The sequence below is a fragment of the Phycodurus eques genome, chromosome 12, assembly GCF_024500275.1.
Source record: "Phycodurus eques isolate BA_2022a chromosome 12, UOR_Pequ_1.1, whole genome shotgun sequence".
NCBI classification, from domain to species: Eukaryota; Metazoa; Chordata; class Actinopteri; order Syngnathiformes; family Syngnathidae; genus Phycodurus; species Phycodurus eques.
In genome coordinates, this window is record NC_084536.1 from 18,716,709 (window position 1) to 18,738,289 (window position 21,581).

Sequence of the window (21,581 nt, forward strand, 5' to 3'; positions counted from 1 at the left end):
TCCTTGACAGGCACTGTGAGTGTGCAGGCAGTTCGCATGACCACGAGGTGTTGCGAATATATTTCTTCACACAGTAAACTCATCTTGTAGCAGAAGTGGAAACTTTCACGACTGACAAGCACAGACCTCCAATGTTAATGATGTGTTTGTACACAAGGGAATTTGCTTATATTCATTTGCAATAGTTTATGGTCAACTTGTACAAATAAGTATGAGAGACAGGATACCAGCTCAATATCTAATGGAACGTAAAATGTGTCCTCTTCATATGTCGTCCAAAAAAACAGAGATAGGTCCATATATTGTCAATCTAAACTAGCAGATGTTACTCCTTCAGGAGGACTGGGTTTATTTATTGAAGTGTCTGGAAAAAAAAGGGAAGAGGGACAAGTTCAACCGGTACATTGGCCCATTTCAGTGTGCATATGAATTGACAATGAAATACACAACCGTGAGCTAAAAGAAGAGGGAAAAATGTGAATGGTGGTCTTTACAAGTTTGGGGATTTTTCTTTCATATTATTAATATTTGCATATTCTGTTTTTAGAGTTGTCAAAAATAATCCATTCCGGGAATGATAAGAGAATGGTGCTTTGTTTTTTTTTTAATCAACACTTTCGATTGTTATAAAATCTTTACTATGACAGTATACACAGGTCCATTAGGTTTAACTCTTTGTATGACACTCATCTAAATTCTTTTAACCACAGAAAATGACTGCAGTATATTCCGATCTTTTTTCAAAAATATATAACCTTTTCATTTACTATAAGGATAAACCACACAAGAATAGACTATATATAAACTACACGTTTCTCTTAATATATCTCATTATAAGATTACCTTTCTTTGTTGATTGAATGGGATAGATATCAATTACTGTATCTGGTTTATTTTTGTTACTTTTATTAGGCAACGGCGTAGATGATATTCAGTGTCACACTTAGTGTTTTATCACTTGGAATATTGTGTAAATAAACCCCAATCTGCCCTTGTGGCTGCATGTGCTGCCATTTGAGGTTAAAGTAATATACATGAGTAAAGACAGGCTAACAATAGGAAAAACAACACTGTAGTGTAACACTGTTGCAATGAGTTTATACTAGGTGTGGATGATCAATAATCAATCTTATTGGCAGAAAATAAAATCTTGTTTAGGGTTCCCTGGAGGCGTGGGGCGGTTCTGGCAGTAGTAGTGCGAATTTCAGTAAATATTTTTATGAAAACATTTATTAATATAATGTGAAACAATAAAATGGAAAATAGTCAATACGGCAGTAACTGAGCATGCCTTCTGTTGCCCTGTGATGCCATATTTTTGCACCGCTGTGCAAACTGCTGTAGTTCATTTGCAACTTAGTTCAAGTCCTCGTATGTCACTCGTCGAGGACCTCCTGTATTAAGTTCTACAACAGGTGTGTCCAAACTCCAGCCCATTTGCGGGCCACCGTCCGTTTCTTAGCACCCCACGGGATGTACTAAAATGAACAATTGATGTGTCGGTGGCCTGCATTGTAGTAGCCTACTTACAGTACTTCCTACACTGGGTGGCAACTGGCAAGGCAGAAGAAGAAAAGACATTTCCTTGTTTTCCACCAATCACACATCATTCGGTAAGATGTTACTTGGAATTGCGATTGTTTGCTCCACTTTCTGGTCCATATCAAGGGCACATTATACTGCAGATTGCTCTTGTTTTGGCTCTAAATGTGGAGATGTGGTTATGCTGCTGCTCAGTACAGAGGCAGATCTATTCTCGTGGGACACACGGTCGTTGGCCACCACAAAATCCTGTAATAAACCTTGAATTTCTGCTTTATCACTTTTTTGTTATTTTTGTAATAAATATATAGAATTTATATTAAAACAATATATAGTTGCTTTACATATCTTTGCATACAGATGGATAGGTTTTAGCGAATTGAAATTAAATGTGAAGAATGTCAAAGTGGCCTTTGCACCCTTCCATTTTTCGGTATGTGGCCCTTGGAAGAAAAAGATTCGACACCCCTCTTCTAAATTGACTGCAATTTTACTGTTTCAGATGTACTTACAGTCTTTGACAACCAGGGGTCACACTTGCTGCACAATGAATTAATGCTCCATTTTTTTTGGCACATCATATGTAACAAGCTAACGGAAAAGCGTGTTTTGTACCATGGGACACGTGCCACAAAAACACAAACAAATTTGTGCCGTCATGAAACTGCCTCTTTTTGAACGACTTACTTCTGCTTTCACCTTTATTCATGTGCTCATATAGCCTTATTTTTATTTTTATATTTTTTTTAAACACTGAGTTTGGGCGTCGGCAGTAGAGTAGGTTACACAAACAACAGAAGTGGGTCACGGGACAAAGTAAATTATAAAGTACAGTTGTTTGATCATCATACCTTGTTCAGCTCATTAGTAGACATGGTTGCGCATATAAAAGCAAAATTCCATTGAGATGTGTCATTCTTCACAAAAGATTTGTTTGCACAATGCGTCCCAGTGATGACCAGTGGTGTATACGACCTAAATATTTCTCAGAAATAAAAAGAAATAGAAATACAGCTTTGAATGGGAAAAAAAATGAAAAAAAACACCTCCACATTGCTGGATGCCTGTTGACTGAAAAAAAGCAGTTTGTCTCATTTGAAATGTTCCTGGTGTTAGTTGAGGCCTGTGCCTCGGAGTTATGCGCCGTATCAACAGTTTAGTTTATCTCAGTCAGCTGAACAGGCAGTGATGGCACTGTTGGCCAAATGAAACCCACAATGACAAGATGATTTTTTTTTTTTAATCATGCACAACCTTTTTCGTGAAAACTATTAAATGAAATTCTGACAGCAATGAGGATGCACACTTTAGTAACAATCAGTTTAGAACACCTTTTGCGCATTGTTAATGGTTTACATTTATGTTTACAAAACTAAACCCCACTCAGGCATTTACTGTGTGTGCCATTCAGTGTCCATATAAGGTGATTCACGTAACGGCTATTAGGTTTCTTCTCTTTCTCAAAGGGTTGAACTGACAATAGGAAATAATAAACCACCTTTTATTTAATTCCAAGTGGATAGAACAGTGTGGGAAAGTATTTTGAATGATAAACACTGCATAACAAATATAAAACAAATGTTATTATTGGGTGATACAGTATATTTCACAATTGCCTCTGCCAGGAAGTTGTTTTCATCACTGTTAATTGTTTTGTTTTTTTGTAATATTACATGATATAAAAGCTAAGCTTGAAACTCACTGTTGTAACAACAATTCAATGTATGTTCCATGTTGTGAACATTCTGTAAATTAGTGAAACACCCATTTCCTATTGTTTAGTGTGACTTCATCTTATTCTCTCTCTTATACAACTTCAGAAATCGTAAAGTGTAAAACAGAATTTAAGGTAATACTTCTGAAGCTAGCTGTGTGAAACTGGTAGATTATCTTCCTCTCACTACAAAAATAATAGATGCAACAACACACTGCAATTCACCTACGCACATTCACAAAATCCACACAAAGCCTTGGGTGGTAACATCCTTCCGCATTGTGTTGTCTATTGAGCGGATGAATGTATTATTGTCCCATCGGCAGGTTCTCTGATTACAGCTCATATCAAATCACTGTTCACCTCAAAGTGCAGGTATATAAAGTTGAGCAACACTAGTGGCACAAACTACATCTTCTTACTGACACGTGAACGTTGAAAAAGAGAGATCATCAATGGTAAGATACGTTTTACTAAAAACTACACCGTGAAACACATTGTGTCTTACTTGGCACACGAAAAATTACTTGGGGTATTTTTAAAAAATTGCTCCCTCTTTTCACAGCGTGAATGTATCTCCATACATGTGGGCCAAGCTGGAGCTCAGATTGGCAATGCATGTTGGGAGTTGTACTGTCTGGAACATGGCATCCAGCCAGATGGCCAGATGCCCTGTGATAAAACAATCAGTGGTGGCGATGACTCATTCAACACCTTTTTCAGTGAGACGGGAGCAGGAAAACATGTCCCAAGAGCGATCTTTGTAGACCTGGAGCCAACTGTCATTGGTCAGTGATTGACTTGATATTTTCTTGAAGAGAATATTGTGAAATCATTGTGAAAACTCATAGTTCTGTCTGTTTTTTGTTGTTGTTTTTTTTGGTTTTTTTGTCCAGATGAGGTTCGCACAGGTACCTACCGTCAGCTGTTCCATCCAGAACAGTTGATCACAGGGAAGGAGGATGCTGCCAACAACTACGCCCGTGGTCACTATACCATAGGCAAGGAGATCATTGATTTAGTTCTGGACAGGACTCGCAAACTGGTGAGACCCTTTAACACTATTTCATGCAGCAAAAGGTTCTGGAAAAAAATATATTGTTCATGGGTGAAAGGTAAGGTTAGCACAGAGGTAAGTTCAAAAGTCCTGTGTTTGAATCTTGGCTTGGGCATTTTTGGATGGAGTTGGTGTGTTCTCCCATGCTTGAACGAGTTTTCTTTGGGCTCAAAAATACACAGTACATGCTATGTTAATTGATTACTTTAAATTGCCTATTACTGAATGTAATTGTGAATGATCGGTTGTCCACATGTGCACTGTGGTTGACCCGTGTACGCTGCCTCTCCTCAAATGTCAGATGGGATAGGCTCCAGCTCTACCATGACCCTGAACAGAATAACAAGTAGAAAATGGATGGATGGATGGATAGCGGGATGGATGGATTTATGGATGGATGGATTGATTGATTGTTCATCTTCCTGTGTAATGTTGCATTTTCAGGCTGATCAATGCACTGGCTTGCAAGGATTCCTCATCTTCCACTCTTTTGGTGGAGGCACCGGCTCTGGTTTCACCTCCCTACTCATGGAGAGACTGTCAGTTGATTATGGTAAAAGGTCTAAGCTTGAATTTGCAATCTACCCAGCCCCTCAGGTTTCCACAGCAGTGGTAGAGCCTTACAATTCCATTCTGACCACTCACACCACCCTTGAGCACTCCGACTGCGCCTTCATGGTGGACAATGAAGCAATCTATGACATCTGTCGCAGGAATCTCGACATTGAAAGGCCAACCTACACTAACCTGAACAGGCTTATTGGCCAGATTGTGTCTTCGATCACTGCATCTCTTCGCTTTGATGGAGCCCTGAACGTGGACCTGACTGAGTTCCAGACCAACTTGGTGCCCTACCCTCGCATCCACTTCCCTCTGGCCACATATGCCCCGGTCATCTCTGCTGAGAAGGCATACCATGAGCAACTTTCTGTGGCCGACATCACAAATACCTGCTTTGAGCCAGCCAACCAGATGGTCAAGTGTGATCCTCGGCATGGTAAATACATGGCCTGCTGTCTGCTGTACCGTGGTGATGTGGTGCCTAAAGATGTCAACTCTGCCATCGCCGCCATCAAGACCAAACGCAGCATCCAATTTGTGGACTGGTGTCCCACTGGCTTCAAAGTGGGCATCAATTACCAGCCTCCAACAGTGGTTCCTGGAGGAGATCTGGCCAAGGTGCAGAGGGCTGTGTGCATGCTCAGCAACACCACAGCCATCGCTGAAGCTTGGGCCCGCCTGGATCACAAGTTTGATCTGATGTATGCCAAAAGGGCATTTGTGCACTGGTATGTTGGGGAGGGAATGGAGGAAGGGGAGTTCTCAGAGGCCAGAGAGGATATGGCTGCCCTGGAGAAGGATTATGAAGAAGTGGGTGCAGACAACATTGGGGAGGAGGACGAAGGCGAGGAATATTGACCCAAAGACGCACGTACAAACACAATTTAAATGGTTCACTTTAGTATTTTAATCAGTTTGGCCCAAAAGTCATTCCCATCCTATTAAAGTGTATTAATATACTGAATATTTTTTGTTTGGAATCTCCACAGAAATCCTTCCTTTGTGCAGTGTCAGTTTCTCTTTTGTGCACCTCCCCCACACTTATTCCCGCACATGTGGAATGTAAGTTATGAAAGGGCTCCAATGTCAGTTTCTATATACTGTCCCATTCAGCTGTGACTTTGTGAGTGTTACAGTGAGAGAATAAGAGACTAACTTACTGTCTGTCTGCTGTTGTTTGTGTAGTTCATACTCAAACACGACCAGACAGTAGCAACAACTGCATCCCTGTCCTACTCTACACACACTGTGATAAGGTAATTAATAAGTTCGAGTGAGTGAATTACCAAACTAAACAAAAAAATTTTCACACATGTATGAATGTATCGTTAATGATTATGTATCTTTGTGCATTACAAATTATGTGAGCCCGGCGGTGAGGATAAGCGGAACGGAAGATGACTGAATGAATGAATGATTACAATGAACCACTACAGAGTGCTAAAGCATTTGACTTTTTTTTTTTTTTTTACCTTAAAAGATAACAAATTGCCGTCTTGTCACTGGTAAGTGTTTTGCTCATTGTAGGCCTACTCACCCACCTTGTTGATATTAAACCAGTAAAAAATTCACATCATGGAGATGAAGAATTAACAAGGCGTGTTGGTTATATGGGCTCCATCAGCCATCCAAAAAACCCAAATAAAGTTCTTCCTTAATGCCCTTGAGCATGGAGTTTGGTTTCCAACTGATCCACAAGTCCAGCAGCTGGGAACTGCCCCCACTGTGTCTGTTCAGCATCTGCAGATAGGTCAAAGTGTATTTTTCTGTCGCCAGCGTAAATTGAAGCAGTGATTTTAGAAGCTAGTCTTTCATGGTTCAATCTGACAATTCTTTAACATAACTCTATATATAATTGCAATACATTTTAATTTAATAATTATTTAAAGATCCCTGTGAAGTGATTTCAGTGATTTGTTTCTAAATACATAAGTTTGAAGAACAGTCCTGAAAATGTGCAATGACTGAGAAGAATCTCATATTGAATTCTTGCGATATCACATTAAACTCTTTTAACACGAGACTCTCCATTTCAATTGTCTGCATTTTTGGAGCGTGACTAAAACCAAGCTCAAGTATGCACTTGGGCTTTTCTGGAATGAGTTGGCACACCCCAACTATACTGTATAAGTATGGACTGTAGTTATTCCAGACGACCCTGCTGCTGGTCCATTTGCTAGCCCGCTAGACTGCTACACTGTTATATTATGTGGACCCACACATGACACAAAACCGAGCGAGGCGGTGACTTATCGGACGACGACGTTCCATGGTCCACGAGCTAGCTTGCTTGCGGGCAGGGGATAGCCGGTAGCTCGCTAGCCCGCAGACCGGCGTTGACCGCCTCACTCAGTTGTGTGTCTTGTGTGTGGATCCACAAAACACAGACATTTCAAGGAATGTTAACTGTTTATTAAACGCAGCGGCACACATTTTCCAGCCTGTAGCTCACATTACAGACATTTGAGCATATACTGTACTTTACAAACCTATTTGATTGACAGCTGAAAAATGTGTGGGCCGTGTTTTCAGCGCATTCAGCAGACACGCCCACAGTGTTGGACAGCTTGGAGGAGGTCTCAAGTTTTCACAATTTTGCAGCATCATTCTAAATACTTGGCAATTATATTATTCATTAAAATTTGGCAGGCTTGTTAACAACATTCTTCTCTGTGGTGTGTCAAAGACATTTTGTTTTAACTTTGCAGGGACTTGAAGTAGTTACCCACATATTACAATGTTAATGTTCAAACTGTGCATAATGTGACAATGGCTTACAGTAATATAACAAAAAAAAACTGCCTCGCTTTTAATGAACTCTGATGACTACTCTTTTGTGGTCAAGGATGACATGTTAGTGCCTTTCCGTTGCTTTATTCCCATGAGCGATAACAGAATGCACATTCATACAAGAGCTGCTATTGGCTCCAACTCACACACAGATGGCCACACCCAGACTCACACAAACAGGCTAATTGACTTGAGCCAACATGGATGTTTAAATGGCCCTTTGCTCTGCCATTCCTTTCTGAACTCACAATTAACTGTCACTCAATATAAGTATTTAATGTTGTTGAATGTTGTTAGTGTAAAAAAAATTAAAACCCCTTCAGTAGTCCATTGGCATTAGTAAAGCTTACTACATAAAGACAGGATTTATACTCCAAACGACATTAGGTTGACTTGATAAAATTATGTTGTGTGTACAGTACTGTAAGGATAATGAGTCATACAAGCACACGCACTGCAAAACCATTTATTTAGGTTAAAATCCGCGTTAAAAGGCAGGAGAATGTATGGCGATCGTCGAACTTCAGTGACATCCCCCCCCCCAAACATGTGTCTTCCTCTTCGACCAATGAGCAACGTAGCTGCTGCCTGAAGTTCCTGCGGACTGCCCGCCTCCACTTCCCCTGCATATATAAACTCTGACTCCCCCCCACCTCCGCACTTTGCCTTGTCTCTGAATCCGCTACTTCATTCGAAGGACAAGCAGACAAAATGGTGAGTAACCGCATGGTGACGTCGCCTGATAGCTTGCATTTTCTCGGTTCCCACGGTTTTATGTTCTCGCCATCGAAATTAGTCCATAAGCTTAACGGGGGGGACAGGGAAAAAAAAAAAAAGTACCGTTACTCCGTTGTTACTTTGCTGACGTGTGATGTATGTGAACTTATTAAGAACGTGTGTGAAAGCTCAAAGAAAGTGAATTGAAGATGATTGATAAATGTGCCGTTTAAAACTCTTAATTGAGCCATAAAGTAGGTCAAATGACGAAAGTTAATGACACGGTATGTTGACGTTTTTATACTAGATTATCGTGTTAAAAAATATGTAAAAAAAAAAAAAAATTGGTGGACATTATACATGTAAAATAAACCACGATCGATGGGAGGAAAAAAGGAGTGGTCTGGAGTCACAAGTTTTGTGTCCGCCATCTTTTTTTTCCTACCCCCCCCCCCCCCCCCGTTTAGCCGCCATTTTTCAGCATTTGGGCGGTTCAGCCCCAGAATTACACAGCACTATGCAGCTGGAAAGAGTGGGAGGGGGAGAGGGCGAGGCCAGACCAGACATGCTGCATACTTCCCGCATTGAGGAGGGGACTTAACCCCCCTTGGAATTAACCACATTTGTTCTTGAGACATAGTAAACCGGTCACAAAACATGATTAAATGCAAATTAAAAATAAAATGCATTTGTTGCATTATGTGTATAGCATGTGGAAAACTGCCGTGACAAATGTGCACATTATATATGACAGCCCTGATAAAGTGAAAGTTATATACGACGTCCAAAATTATAAAGATAAAAGTCAGTTTTCTTTTCAGAAGTTGAATTATACATTGAGTCTAACTTTTTCAAAATCTCAGACAAACTAATAGATTGTGCTTCACAGTCCTACAATAACAAGGGTCTTTTTTTAGATGTGAGAATTATTATTTTTTTTTTTAAACCTAACTAAAATCGTAATGAAAATTTCCAAGCGCTACTGTAATTACATTTGCTCAATGTCATTTAATGGATTGCAATTATGTAAATGTAATCAAATTACATAAAGGGGGTACATGTATTGCGCTACTCCCCTGCACTGTATGTAATTCAGAGAAGCGTTTTATCTGAAAATGCGTTGAAGCAACAACCACAAAAAACGTATTCATTGTTGGTACCTTCTCTTCCATCCAGCGTGAATGTATCTCTATGCACGTCGGCCAAGCTGGAGCCCAGATGGGCAATGCTTGCTGGGAGCTTTATTGCCTGGAGCATGGCATTCAACCAGATGGACAGATGCCCTCTGATAAGACTATTGGAGGAGGTGATGACTCATTCAATACCTTCTTCAGTGAGACTGGAGCTGGGAAACATGTACCCAGGGCCATCTTTGTTGATCTGGAGCCCACTGTCATTGGTGAGTAACTGATGACTCCCATATTGTTACATTTTATCTTTGAGCTTACAGTAAGTGTTAATGTCAATAACTAATATAAAAAATACTACCTTGTTTTCTACAGATGAGGTTCGTACAGGTACCTACCGTCAGCTGTTTCACCCAGAACAGTTAATTACAGGGAAGGAGGATGCTGCAAACAACTATGCCCGTGGTCACTACACCATTGGCAAAGAGATCATTGATTTGGTTCTAGACAGGACTCGCAAGCTGGTAAGTGCTATGCACTGGTTGAGTGTTTACAAATAAATAAATAAATAAAATAAAAAAACACATTCTTCTTTCAGGCTGATCAATGCACTGGCTTGCAAGGATTTCTTATCTTCCACTCCTTTGGTGGAGGCACTGGCTCTGGTTTCACTTCCCTGCTCATGGAGAGACTGTCGGTTGATTATGGCAAGAAATCAAAACTTGAGTTTGCCGTCTACCCAGCCCCTCAGGTGTCCACAGCAGTGGTAGAGCCTTACAATTCCATTCTGACCACTCACACCACCCTTGAGCACTCCGACTGCGCCTTCATGGTGGACAATGAAGCAATCTATGACATCTGTCGCAGGAACCTTGACATTGAAAGGCCAACCTACACTAATCTGAACAGGCTTATTGGCCAGATTGTGTCTTCTATCACAGCCTCTCTTCGCTTTGATGGAGCCCTGAATGTCGACCTGACAGAGTTCCAGACCAACCTGGTGCCCTATCCTCGTATCCACTTCCCTCTGGCCACATATGCTCCAGTCATCTCTGCTGAGAAAGCATACCATGAGCAACTCTCTGTCGCAGACATCACCAACGCCTGCTTTGAGCCAGCCAACCAGATGGTCAAGTGTGATCCTCGTCATGGTAAATACATGGCCTGCTGTCTGCTATATCGTGGGGATGTGGTGCCTAAAGATGTCAACTCCGCCATCGCCGCCATCAAGACCAAACGGACCATCCAGTTTGTGGACTGGTGTCCCACTGGCTTCAAAGTGGGCATCAATTACCAGCCTCCAACAGTGGTTCCTGGAGGAGATCTGGCCAAGGTGCAGAGGGCTGTGTGCATGCTCAGCAACACCACAGCCATCGCTGAAGCCTGGGCCCGTCTGGACCACAAGTTTGATCTGATGTATGCCAAAAGGGCCTTTGTGCACTGGTATGTAGGAGAAGGAATGGAGGAAGGAGAATTCTCAGAGGCCAGGGAGGATATGGCGGCCCTTGAGAAGGATTATGAAGAGGTCGGTACTGACAGCATTGGGGATGACGAAGAGGGAGAGGAGTACTGAGGCGTCTCATTGCCAAGGCTTTGGCTACATGTTCCAAAAATTAGGAAATGACATGTTGTGGTCATTGTTCAGTGTTAATAAAGAATTCCAAACCACTAATGTATTTTCTCCATTGAGTGTCAGTAGGGTAATTTATAACCCCCCAAATTTTGTTTTTATGTAGGGTAAAGTAACTATGCATGGTTAAATAACTGAACACATCTTGAAATGTTTAGTACAATATTTTATATAGATCGATTTAACATTGTGTGAGGATGTTTCATTTTTTTAAGCCCTCCAAATGGCTCACCAGGAAGCACTCATTGTTATAACCTTTTTTGATTTAACAAATGACCACTGGTCATAGACCTGAAACAAAAGCAGACATGGAGAAATCAATGTCATAATTTTATTTTCTAATCTTTTCAAACAAAATGCAAAGTCAACTTTCGAGTTATTACCTTTTAACGCTATTTTAATTGTAACAAAGCTGGCACAAAATGACTACATTTCCCAGAATGCTCAGTTACTGGCTCATGCGCAACGGCTCTGCCTCTTGTGAGTTGTAGTCAAGGAAACTCGTTGCTCAAATGATCGAAAATACGGAATTAATGCAATACTTCCAGGTCCATTGGAGTGGATACTTCAACTTGGCGTCGACCGGCGCCACACCAATTATGAAGAATCCAGGGCTATTAATTAGCTGCTATTTACACGGAAACACTATGGTCACTGCTAGAAAATGGCATATGCTGTCCATGACACCAATCTGAATTAGCCATTAGCTACATACCAACGGGCTGTGTGCTCCTGATTGAAGGTCCAGGTACAGATGAGATGACAGATGTCAATCGGCTCCTATGAGTTATATTTGCATTGGCGCCTATAAATCATATTTGGAGTTGCGCAGGCGAATACGTCTGATATACTTTTAAAACATTATTTTAGTCCAGGCGGCACGGTGTAGACTGGTTAGAGCGTCAGCCTCACAGTTCTGAGGACCCGTGTTCAATCCCCGGCCCCGTCTGTGTGGAGTCTGCATGTTTTCTCCGGTTTCCTCCCACATCCCAAAAACATGCATTAATTGAAGACTCTAAATTGCCCGTCGGTGTGAATGTGAGTGCGAATGGTTTGTTTGTTTGTGTGTGCCCTGCGATTGGCTGGAAACCAGTTCAGGGTGTACCCCGCCTCCTGCCCGATGATAGCTGGGATAGGCTCCAGCACGCCCGCGACCCTAGTGAGGAGAAGCAGCTCAGAAAATGGATGGATGGAATTTTAGTCCAAGTGTACGCGTTATTCTCATGTGGCTGTCGTTCCTACCGATTTCTACTAAGAGTAGCAAAAGGGCGCCACCTGCTGTACGCCAACGGGACTGATAACTGCCACGAGTCAGTCTGAATTTTGACTGGCTTGCTTGTAAAATGTTTCTTTTGACCTTTCATTTTATCCTCCTGGCCTGCTTTGCCTCCTTTGATATACTGTATTTTAATATTATCATTATGGTGGTAGTTGAAGAGCTAAGTATTTTTCAAAGTGGTATTGTTAGTGTAAAAAGTTGAGATCCCCTTCACTTGTCCATTGACAATAGTAAAGTTTACAGCATAAAGATGGGATTTATTCTCAAAACAACATTAGGTTGTACTTGATAAAATTAAGTTCATATATGTCAAACTCAGGCCTGGGGGCCAAATTTGGCCCACAATGTAATTTGGCCCGCAACACCATATCAAATGTGTAATAGAGCCGGCCCGCCAGTATATAACACATGCCCCACTAATATTACAAATCCCAGAATGCTTTGCTAGTGTGTTGGCCCATCGGTCTAGACCGGCAAGTGGCCCTTCCCTTTCGGTTGCAGCCGTTAGCAACTATGCTACCCCGTTCAACCGGCAGGTATTTGTTATACAAAATGAGACTAAAGCAAAGCAAATCTATTTATATAGCGCATTTCTTACACAAGGTAACTCAATGTGCTTTACATGATCAAAAGCATTTAAAAACAAAGATAAAAACAGACATCTTAAAAACATTTAAAACAAAGAGAAAAAACACAAAATAAAAGTTCAATTAAAACAGCGTACAGTGCAATAAATATCATTTAAAAATGTAAAAAGATAAGCTAAGATCAGATACTATAGATACTAAGAATCATTTAAAACTTTAAAAAATATATAATTAATGTTTAAAAAAATAAAATTTCATTCCACACACCTGCTACCAGTTAACCCAAAATAAATTGGTTCTCAACTGTTGTCACTCTGGGACCTGTATTATCCTATTGTTGCAGAGTCATGTCCCACCTTGATGTTAAAAACAAATGTATATATATTTTTAGTTTGTTTTTGTAAAAAAAAATTAAATAAAAAAAATAGCCGGGGAAAACGTACAATTTATTATATTACTAAACGCTGTTTCAAATGAGTATGACGTACCGCCAAAATAATCTGGTTAGTCAAGACGTCCACCAGCTGTTTGTTACAAACATAACTAGCGGCAATAACGCAAAGAAGTAACATTATTCCCTGTCGCTGAAATATGTTCCGTGTGGGAATTTAACAGAAAAAAAACAACTAATCGGAATACACGTAATTTTGTAATTGGCTGTCCCCAGTTGAGAATCACAGAATTAAGGTAGCATGGGCTAAATATAAAGGGTGCCTAAAGATGCCAAGGACAGTTCTCAGAGGCCACAGAGGATAAAGCAGCCCTTCAGTCGGACTGGGCTCGTGTTCATCTCTGCAAAAACTCAACAGGTTGTGGGAAGGACCAACCATCTTCCGTAAATTTTCTATTAAGAGTAACAAAATAGCGCCACCTGTTGGAGGCACACGGAACTGACAGCAGCTCGGTCACGAAGCACATCGTTGAAAATCTCTTAAGTGTTTTAACATTTTCTGCAAGTCATCCACCTATTTCCGAGTTGCCGTTGTCGGGTTGCCGGCAAATGTGTCATTTAGAATACGATTTTAGGTTTTTGTTCGAATATTTGTCATCTTTGAGTTGAGTGATCTTTCACCCCAGTGTTTTCAATGTAGCATGTTGGTAATTAATTCCACAGCAACGGGCAGTATGTTGCATTGAGGACAGGTCAAAAGTGGGATATTATGGTAACACCTTTGACCGCACGGATTGTGGTACTATACTAGTTTGTTTGTTCCACCACATAATGAAAATTTGGGATAATGCAATACATTGTGATTTTACTAATTCTAATAACAAAGTGACAATGCCTTTGTAATTTATTGTTTTTTCGTTTTTGTTTTTTTGTTTCGCTATGGCTGTTTGAGAACAAGATTTCTGAGTTGCGTGGAACGCTGCAGTCAGGGGCGTGTCTAATGACGTCACCACACTCCGGCACGTTCTCGACGTTCTATTTCTTCTCTCAGCTGATTGTGACGTAATGTGCAAAACAGCAAGGCTAACTGGGCCGGAGAACCGCAAGTTGTGACACCCCGCGGAGTGTGTCGAGCAGGAGAAGGCTCTCCGCCGTGGCTAGGGAACGGTGGAAAGACACGCCGGGAAGAGACTGTCCCAGAAACGCGGCTATCTCTGTCAACAGCCGCCTCGTCTTCTGTCAGGCTCGCGAGGTAGGTCAGGTTACACGTTCAGACTACTATTTTGCCTTTGACACTTGTCCATGTGTGTCACCAAAGACACATAGGGCAGATAAATGGCGTCTTTAGACTCAAGTCGGGCAAATGTACATGTTTGTGTAACACCACTGTCTGTGAGTGGGATGGCAGTGCTCTCGAAATACACTTAATGCAGCTCCCAGGGGCCTCACGCTTGCGTTCAGGGCTTTTGCATCAATTTGGAAACCCCCCCGCCGACCCCCCTCAGTGCTGACACTTGTGGCAGTCCACCAGTAAGTTGGTATGAGAGCCTGAGGGGCTAAAATAGTCAAATGATGGTTTAATTTCTGATGTATGCAACGTATTGTGTTGACATTTTATTTTTATTCAGATGTCAGTTGTATGTATAGACATTACATTGAATAAAAAGTGGGATAGTCGTTCCTATATGCTTGAAAATATGTATGTACAAGTGAATCCCTGTATATTTGCATTTAACAATTTGCTTAATTACTGATTTGTTTGAAGGATGGGGACTTTTGTCCTCAGGCCAAAGCTATAACAATATATCTTTCTCTTCATCTTGGAGCCAATGAACTATTTTGAAGTGAGTTAAGGAGCTTCATTTTGAGAACACGAGTGTTTTGCCACCATCTCATTGGATCAAGATGGAATTATAAATCTTGTTGGGTGTCTGTTACTTGTGGATTTTCACCATTCGCAGCATAGCTCGGGCACCAACACTGTTAAAAAATTTGTCCTCAGAAAGATGTTCGCTTTTGATTGGCTGTCACAGTGAGGTATACGGAGTGGGCACAAAAAGTAGTATACAGACATTTGATCACATCTCCATTTTTTTTCCTGATATCTTTTCCTTCCTCACCTCCTCCCTTCTTTCCTTTCCTTCCCTCACTCAGAGCTGCTTTTTGCGTCCTTACTTCCATCCTTCCTTTGTTGGAACATTTGACCCACCTGTTTTTATATTTCCTTCCACTTCAGACATGCTTTCTACTTTCCTTTCCTGTGATTTTATTTTACATCCTTCATCCCTTTTGCTGAACACTACATTTTGCTTCTACTTAAACAAAAACAGGTAATTTACAAAGTGTATACTGCACCTACTTTTCACCTACCCTGTACCACAAGAGTTTAACCCTGCTATTTGCAAGAGTACTTTCTACTTATTCCGGCTTACATTGCTAAATAAGGCTATCATAAGAGTTTGAAGACTCACAAAAAGACATTTTGCGCATTTTAATGCCATGAAGAACGCACATTTGTCGCAACATGTTTCTAATAAAAATGGCGTGTCACATTATTAACTATCTGCCAATTGATTTAATTAAGATCACTTTTCCATGACTTTGCATTGCTAATTGCAGAAGGGCCGATCAAAGTCCATATATGACATTGCTCCCTGTAAGAAAGTCCTTTTTCTACCCAGGAGAGGTGTGGAGAGGAGTGACAGGAGGCGACATGGTGGATTACTACAACACCTTGGGAGTATCCAAAACAGCATCCCAGGATGACATCAAGAAGGCGTAAGTATCCCTGTCCTCCCAACTGTTACAGTTATGTCAATTCTCCAGCTAATGACACATTTGCTGATTATTTCGTTTGTACTATACAGTGATGTCTATTAATTTTAAGGGGTGTTTATTTTTTTTATATATGGTTATATTATTAACGCTTCTCAGTATGCGGTCTCAGTATGCGGTCGGTGCAGGAGTGCAGGTTTCTTTTGTTGACACGATGCCCACATTCATCCCTGTGTTTTTGTATGAACTCAGCTACAGGAAACTGGCACTTAAATGGCATCCTGACAAAAATCCAGACAACAAAGAGGAAGCAGAAAAGAAGTTTAAAGAAGTTGCCGAGGCTTATGAGGTTCTCTCTGACCGTAAGTCCTGGCACATGTTGACATGTCATGTCACTCATCTGTGACGGACAATTGTTAGGTGACTTGACTTAATTGTACAGGCGAGTGAAGTATTTATTGATCATTTATGCTGTTTTGTACAGAGACTAAACGGGATGCCTATGACAGATATGGAAGTGATGGAATGAGACGCTCAGGTATAGAAAATGGTTCTTGTTGCCCCCCTCACTTCTGCTCTCCCATTTAATTCCCCTTTTTTCCCTTACAGAAACCCGTGGTTCACATTCCTTCTTATGGCTTCTTCCTTCTGGTTTACTTTTGTCTCTGTTTTCTATTCACATTTTAATTATTATTTTTTCCCCCCGCAGGCTCTTCCAACTCAGACTTCTCTTCAGATTTCCCAGGATTCACCTTCACATTCCGTAGCCCAGATGAGGTTTTCAAGGAGTTTTTTGGTGGCCAGGATCCCTTCTCCAGCTTCTTTGGTAAATCATGTGCAGTGAGTTTGAATGATTGCTTCCAGGTTGGCCAAAAATGTGTTGCACTACAATAATTATATATATATTTTTACATTTAATAACAATTCAGAGTAAAATGTAATGAATTCAAACATTGCGCCAGGGGAATCAGAAGCCTAAAAGGCTTATGTCAGTGACACCCCTCTTTGTAAGTGACAAATTGTATAAATAAGATTTAGTATTTAAAACATTCCAAAATCCTTCTTGATGATATACGATGATTTTTTAAAATATTTTAAAATAATATAAGTAAAATTGTAAAGTAGATGAACGCTGTATTAAAGCATATGGATTGTGTATTGATTGAAGAAAGTCAGACCATTATTTACTTTTGGAGATGATTAGGTTTAGTTAAGTTTGGAGGTTAGAGTATTTATTGCTCTTCAGCAGAAACAACCAAGGTGCTTGACTCTAAAGAAAAAACAACCCTGACAGTTTGTGTCTGTACTTTCCATTAGATGACTTCTCATCATTCGGGAGTTCGTCCTCCCGCCTGGGGCCGAGCCGGTTTTTCTCGTTCCCTTCAGCTGGAGGTAAACTCTCAATATACGATGACACATACTTTGATTAAAATAGTAATATCTAAAATTTAAGGTTTCTATGTCTATTGTTTTTGTTCTTCTACAGCTGAATTTACATCTTTTTCATCAATGAGTGGTTTTCATGATATGGGCAGTATGGGAGGAGGTAATTTCAAATCTGTGTCTACTTCCACCCGTGTCATAAATGGCAAACGCACAACCACCAAGAAGTAAGAAGTGTCTTTTTGACCATTCCAAAACTGACACTTTTTTTGCTGTGCAAACTCACCCCCCACTCCCATTTCAATTCCATGATGTGCATTTGGCATGAAATGTTATCTTTCTCTCTTTCTCTCTCTCTCTCTCTCTCTCTCTCTCTCCTTCCCTCAGGTAGGCACTACCGAACAATGCAAACTAAAACTAGCAGTCATTCCAACAGCTTCTTCCCTCTTGCAATCAACTTCTTAAACAGCTAACTTACAATTCCATTGCAACATGTTGACATTTTTTTGTCTTGAGTTTGTTGTCACCTTTCTGTCGGGCCAATTACACATTACTCGTGCACTCACTGTAGTAGTCTCGCCACGCTGCACTATTTGCATTTCTGTTGTTGACCAAAACTGGCCACTCATGCCAGAGTAGCATCTGCACCACTTGCACAATGACTGAGGAGTATCTGCAACAATCGGCATTGTCCCAGATTAGCGCACTACTAGTCACTTAAAACTGCATACATTCCTTGAAGTCTCGGCCCCCTTTGGACAAAAGTCATTGCAGCGGACTATTGTGAGATTAGTAAATCAAACTGCTGCTATTGCTAGAGGACTCTGCATCTTTTTGCACAATTGTCAAAAAAAAATAAAAATAAATTGTACCGGCATTACCAGATTACTAGCCACCTTTTATTGCTCGGTGGTTCAATGCCTTTATGTCTCAAAAGTATTCTCTGTCAATTGACTATCTGTTGTCTTATTAGAGCGGCTCCAACTACCGGAGACAAATTCCTTGTGTTTTTTTTTTTTTTTTTTTTTTTAACATACGTGGTAAAATAAAGATGATTCTGATTCTGATCTAGCTATCTATCTTATCTATATCTACCTCTCTCGCACATTTGTGGTCATGCCTGCAGTTTAAAGTTTTGCAACATTTTGTATTTTCCAGACTAATTTCATCGAATTCCAAGTTGCACAACTTTAGAGGTTCTGCTGTTCTGTACATAGAATTGTGTGACTTTTTTCATTTAGTGTTCGTTAGTATGAGTGTAGACAAGAGAACAGAGCTCACAAATTATTATTTTTTGACTCTCATTCTCCATTTTAGGATTAAAGAGAACGGGCAGGAAAGAACGGAGATCGAGGAAGATGGCGTGTTAAAGACTGTGCTAATTAATGGTAAGATAAACTATTTTGATGGTGAATCCATTGGTTGATTGTACGGGGACAACTTAACATCCTGTGTTGTACCCCTCAGGCGTGCATGATGAAATGGCTCTTGCACTGGAGCTGAGTCGACGAGAGGGCAAGCCCCATCAACCACCTCCGAATCCCTCAATCCTAAACAGATCACGTCATGAAACTGGGAGAACCAGGGCCAGTCCATATTCTGCGGGCACAAACCGCTCGTTCAGCGCCGCCCCTTTTTACCACTATGGGGGGGTTACTGGGAGCGAGCAAGACGAGGACGATGAAGATCTCCAGATGGCGTTGGCGTGCAGCTTGTCAGAAATGGAAGCCCAGCAGAAAGCAGCTGCTCCCGACTTAATATCAGGTGCCGGGGGTGGGGTCAGAGCTGTGATTGACAGAAGTAGTGAGCACAAAGGAAGCGGGGTTGTCGAAACAAAACATCCAAACACAGGTGCTCGTGACAATGCTATTCCAGTCGAAATAGAGGGTGCGCTTAGAATGGATTCAGGCCCTGGACACGTAGTGCCACAAGGCCCTGCCATGCAAAGCAGTGATGGCAATATGAAGAAGAAAAAAAAGTGTGTGTGCATTGTGTGTTAATGCAGTAAGGTGCCTTAGCGTTTGCATTTATGCCAGAGGTCAGTCTGATCTTGAGGCCTTGCATTTTTTTGTTTTTAACAGCTAAAGAGGTCTTGCATGCAAGTAAACATTAAGGATTGTTTCTGAATATGATGTGCAAATATGACAAATACTTAACATGACTTAATAATCAATAACTCTAGCCAGTTTCTGATGGAGTGAAATCCAAAGAGAGGGGAGGGGGTAGATTGTGTTGAGGTTGTGTGTCTGTGTGCCCACACGCTAATCCTTTTCAGCATGCATTTTTGTTGGTGTGTTTTCGGTCAGTTGCGACCAAGCAATAGTGTTTCCTTCATTCAGGGTCATTTTAAAAGGGAACATATCAGAACTGTGACACACTGAGCCCAGCTCAACGCTGAGCATCAGAATCCAAAAGTGGACCACAGAACATTCTGTGTTAATGCACGTCTGGTTTAAAAAGAGTAAACTCATCAACTCTAACAATGTGTCATTGGGACACATGTTCCTTTGCAAGTAGCTTGTGAATAAATGCTGTTACACTATAATTGTTCAGTTTTAGCAGAACAGATCCAGTTGTTTATACAGTAACAGCGCAACTGAATGTAATCCCCAATTGGCATAGAATTTTTTTTAAAATTTGTATCCAATTGGTGCCTTTGCATGGCTTAATAACTTAAATAATGGACACACTCTGGCCTTAACCTTGCAAATGTGCCAAACAGATAAATGTATGTAAAATAATTAAAATCTTTTTTCCAAAGTAGAGAATTTCACTCCAAAGTGAATTCAACAAACGAGAAGTGTTTGTTATTGTATTTATTTCCCATTTTATTTATGAAACACTGCAAAAACAATCATCACTGAAGAGTTGTTGCCAAGGGAAAGGAACAGAGTAACTATAAAACAGTAATAGTTATTTTTTGTGTTTTTCTGTTTTCTTGTCCTTTATACTACATATTTTTCAAAATGCAATAACAAATAAAGGTTTGAGCTTAAAGAGGGTTGGAATATTTAATTTATTTGGTGTTGTAACGTTTGCTCAGTTGTCACACTCTGAGCCACAGTCACAATCCAGTTTTACATTGAACATGCAGTATTTGAAATGACATAAATAACAAACACATATTCAACATTTTAAGACGATTGTAGTAATACTGTACAGTCTATTTGGAAAAACATAATTGACGTTAGTTGCTGATGATTATTTGATCATAGAAAAATATTTGTAGTTTTCTGCAAGAGTCTCAGTTTTTATTGCCACTACATTTATTATTATCATTTTTTTTATATTGTTGGAAAGTTGTTTTCAAATCTCTTGCTTGCCGTTGCAGACTCAGACTTTGAGGCCTTCACCAGCTAACCCGATTGCCTCTCGCTGTGCTGTGACCACGCCCCCACCTTTCGGTAAAGTGTGCAGTGTGTTCCATGTTGAAGCTCCGTGTAGCTCAGACCATGTATTGTATGTCTCATTAGTTTTAACTTGTAATTTACACGACATTTCTGCTTTTACAGGTCAAAGTTCAATATCACCTGATGCACTTGTCTCTGCCCAACATGGCTTCTACGTGATGAATGACTCTTACACTGCTTTTGTATGTGTGAATGTGAATGAGCATATCCCAGACTGGGTGGAAACAACTGGAAAATGTCTCTAGTGATCTCTGAAAGAATACATTTTGTTTGTGCTGAGTTGTAACTCATTATTAGAAGAAGAATAGTGTTACAGGGTAAAATGGTCACCGAGAGAACAATTATCCCATCAATCTAAAATGGATACTTAAGGCAGAAACAAAAATTGTTTTAACATATCATAAGCTATTGTGTAAAGCAAGGAAATAAAGCAGTTTCTTTCAGACTTTGAGTGTCTTGTACATCTGTCGTCATTATTACTCACAAATTCACAATAGATGGTTGCTGAAAGCAAATCTGCCTTTTCATTCATAAATGGAATACAGCAAAACCTCCGAGTTTAAGCACAAACTTTTCCCATAGGAAATTACGGCTTTGAATGTGTGTCTACTTCGGGTG

The 21,581-nt window shown here is 40.5% G+C and overlaps 3 protein-coding genes across 3 annotated transcripts; all 3 read left to right on the plus strand.

Moving 5' to 3' along the window:
• The first annotated feature begins 3,559 nt into the window (after positions 1-3,559).
• LOC133410627 (tubulin alpha chain-like) lies at positions 3,560-5,732 on the plus strand. Its single transcript, XM_061692033.1, has 4 exons — positions 3,560-3,631; positions 3,822-4,044; positions 4,153-4,301; positions 4,758-5,732. Exons 1-4 carry the CDS (start codon positions 3,560-3,562, stop codon positions 5,730-5,732), a joined length of 1,419 nt encoding a protein of 472 aa, XP_061548017.1.
• Positions 5,733-8,295: 2,563 nt separating this feature from the next.
• LOC133411073 (tubulin alpha chain) lies at positions 8,296-11,176 on the plus strand. The gene is made up of 4 exons (XM_061692931.1): positions 8,296-8,378; positions 9,558-9,780; positions 9,884-10,032; positions 10,107-11,176. The coding sequence occupies exons 1-4, from the start codon at positions 8,376-8,378 to the stop codon at positions 11,079-11,081; spliced, it is 1,350 nt and encodes a 449-aa protein (XP_061548915.1). The 5' UTR covers positions 8,296-8,375; the 3' UTR covers positions 11,082-11,176.
• Positions 11,177-14,414: 3,238 nt separating this feature from the next.
• dnajb2 (DnaJ heat shock protein family (Hsp40) member B2) lies at positions 14,415-21,403 on the plus strand. The gene is made up of 11 exons (XM_061692769.1): positions 14,415-14,647; positions 16,077-16,173; positions 16,423-16,532; positions 16,655-16,708; positions 16,880-16,996; positions 17,488-17,562; positions 17,657-17,780; positions 18,871-18,941; positions 19,021-19,317; positions 20,885-20,957; positions 21,066-21,403. Exons 2-10 carry the CDS (start codon positions 16,109-16,111, stop codon positions 20,911-20,913), a joined length of 942 nt encoding a protein of 313 aa, XP_061548753.1. The 5' UTR covers positions 14,415-14,647; positions 16,077-16,108; the 3' UTR covers positions 20,914-20,957; positions 21,066-21,403.
• The last annotated feature ends 178 nt before the right edge of the window (positions 21,404-21,581 follow it).

What these genes read in the sequence shown, in the direction of transcription:
- LOC133410627 (XM_061692033.1), top strand. Translation starts at nt 3,560, where the DNA reads ATGTATTATTGTCCCATCGGCAGGTTCTCTGATTACAGCTCATATCAA. An exon ending in CTGTTCACCTCAAAGTGCAG is followed by an intron (nt 3,632 to 3,821) that starts GTATATAAAGTT and finishes CTCTTTTCACAG; the next exon opens with CGTGAATGTATCTCCATACA. An exon ending in CCTGGAGCCAACTGTCATTG is followed by an intron (nt 4,045 to 4,152) that starts GTCAGTGATTGA and finishes TTTTTTGTCCAG; the next exon opens with ATGAGGTTCGCACAGGTACC.
- LOC133411073 (XM_061692931.1), top strand. An exon ending in TCTGGAGCCCACTGTCATTG is followed by an intron (nt 9,781 to 9,883) that starts GTGAGTAACTGA and finishes TGTTTTCTACAG; the next exon opens with ATGAGGTTCGTACAGGTACC. An exon ending in TAGACAGGACTCGCAAGCTG is followed by an intron (nt 10,033 to 10,106) that starts GTAAGTGCTATG and finishes TTCTTCTTTCAG; the next exon opens with GCTGATCAATGCACTGGCTT.
- dnajb2 (XM_061692769.1), top strand. Translation starts at nt 16,109, where the DNA reads ATGGTGGATTACTACAACACCTTGGGAGTATCCAAAACAGCATCCCAG. An exon ending in CAGGATGACATCAAGAAGGC is followed by an intron (nt 16,174 to 16,422) that starts GTAAGTATCCCT and finishes GTATGAACTCAG; the next exon opens with CTACAGGAAACTGGCACTTA. An exon ending in TGATGGAATGAGACGCTCAG is followed by an intron (nt 16,709 to 16,879) that starts GTATAGAAAATG and finishes TTCCCCCCGCAG; the next exon opens with GCTCTTCCAACTCAGACTTC.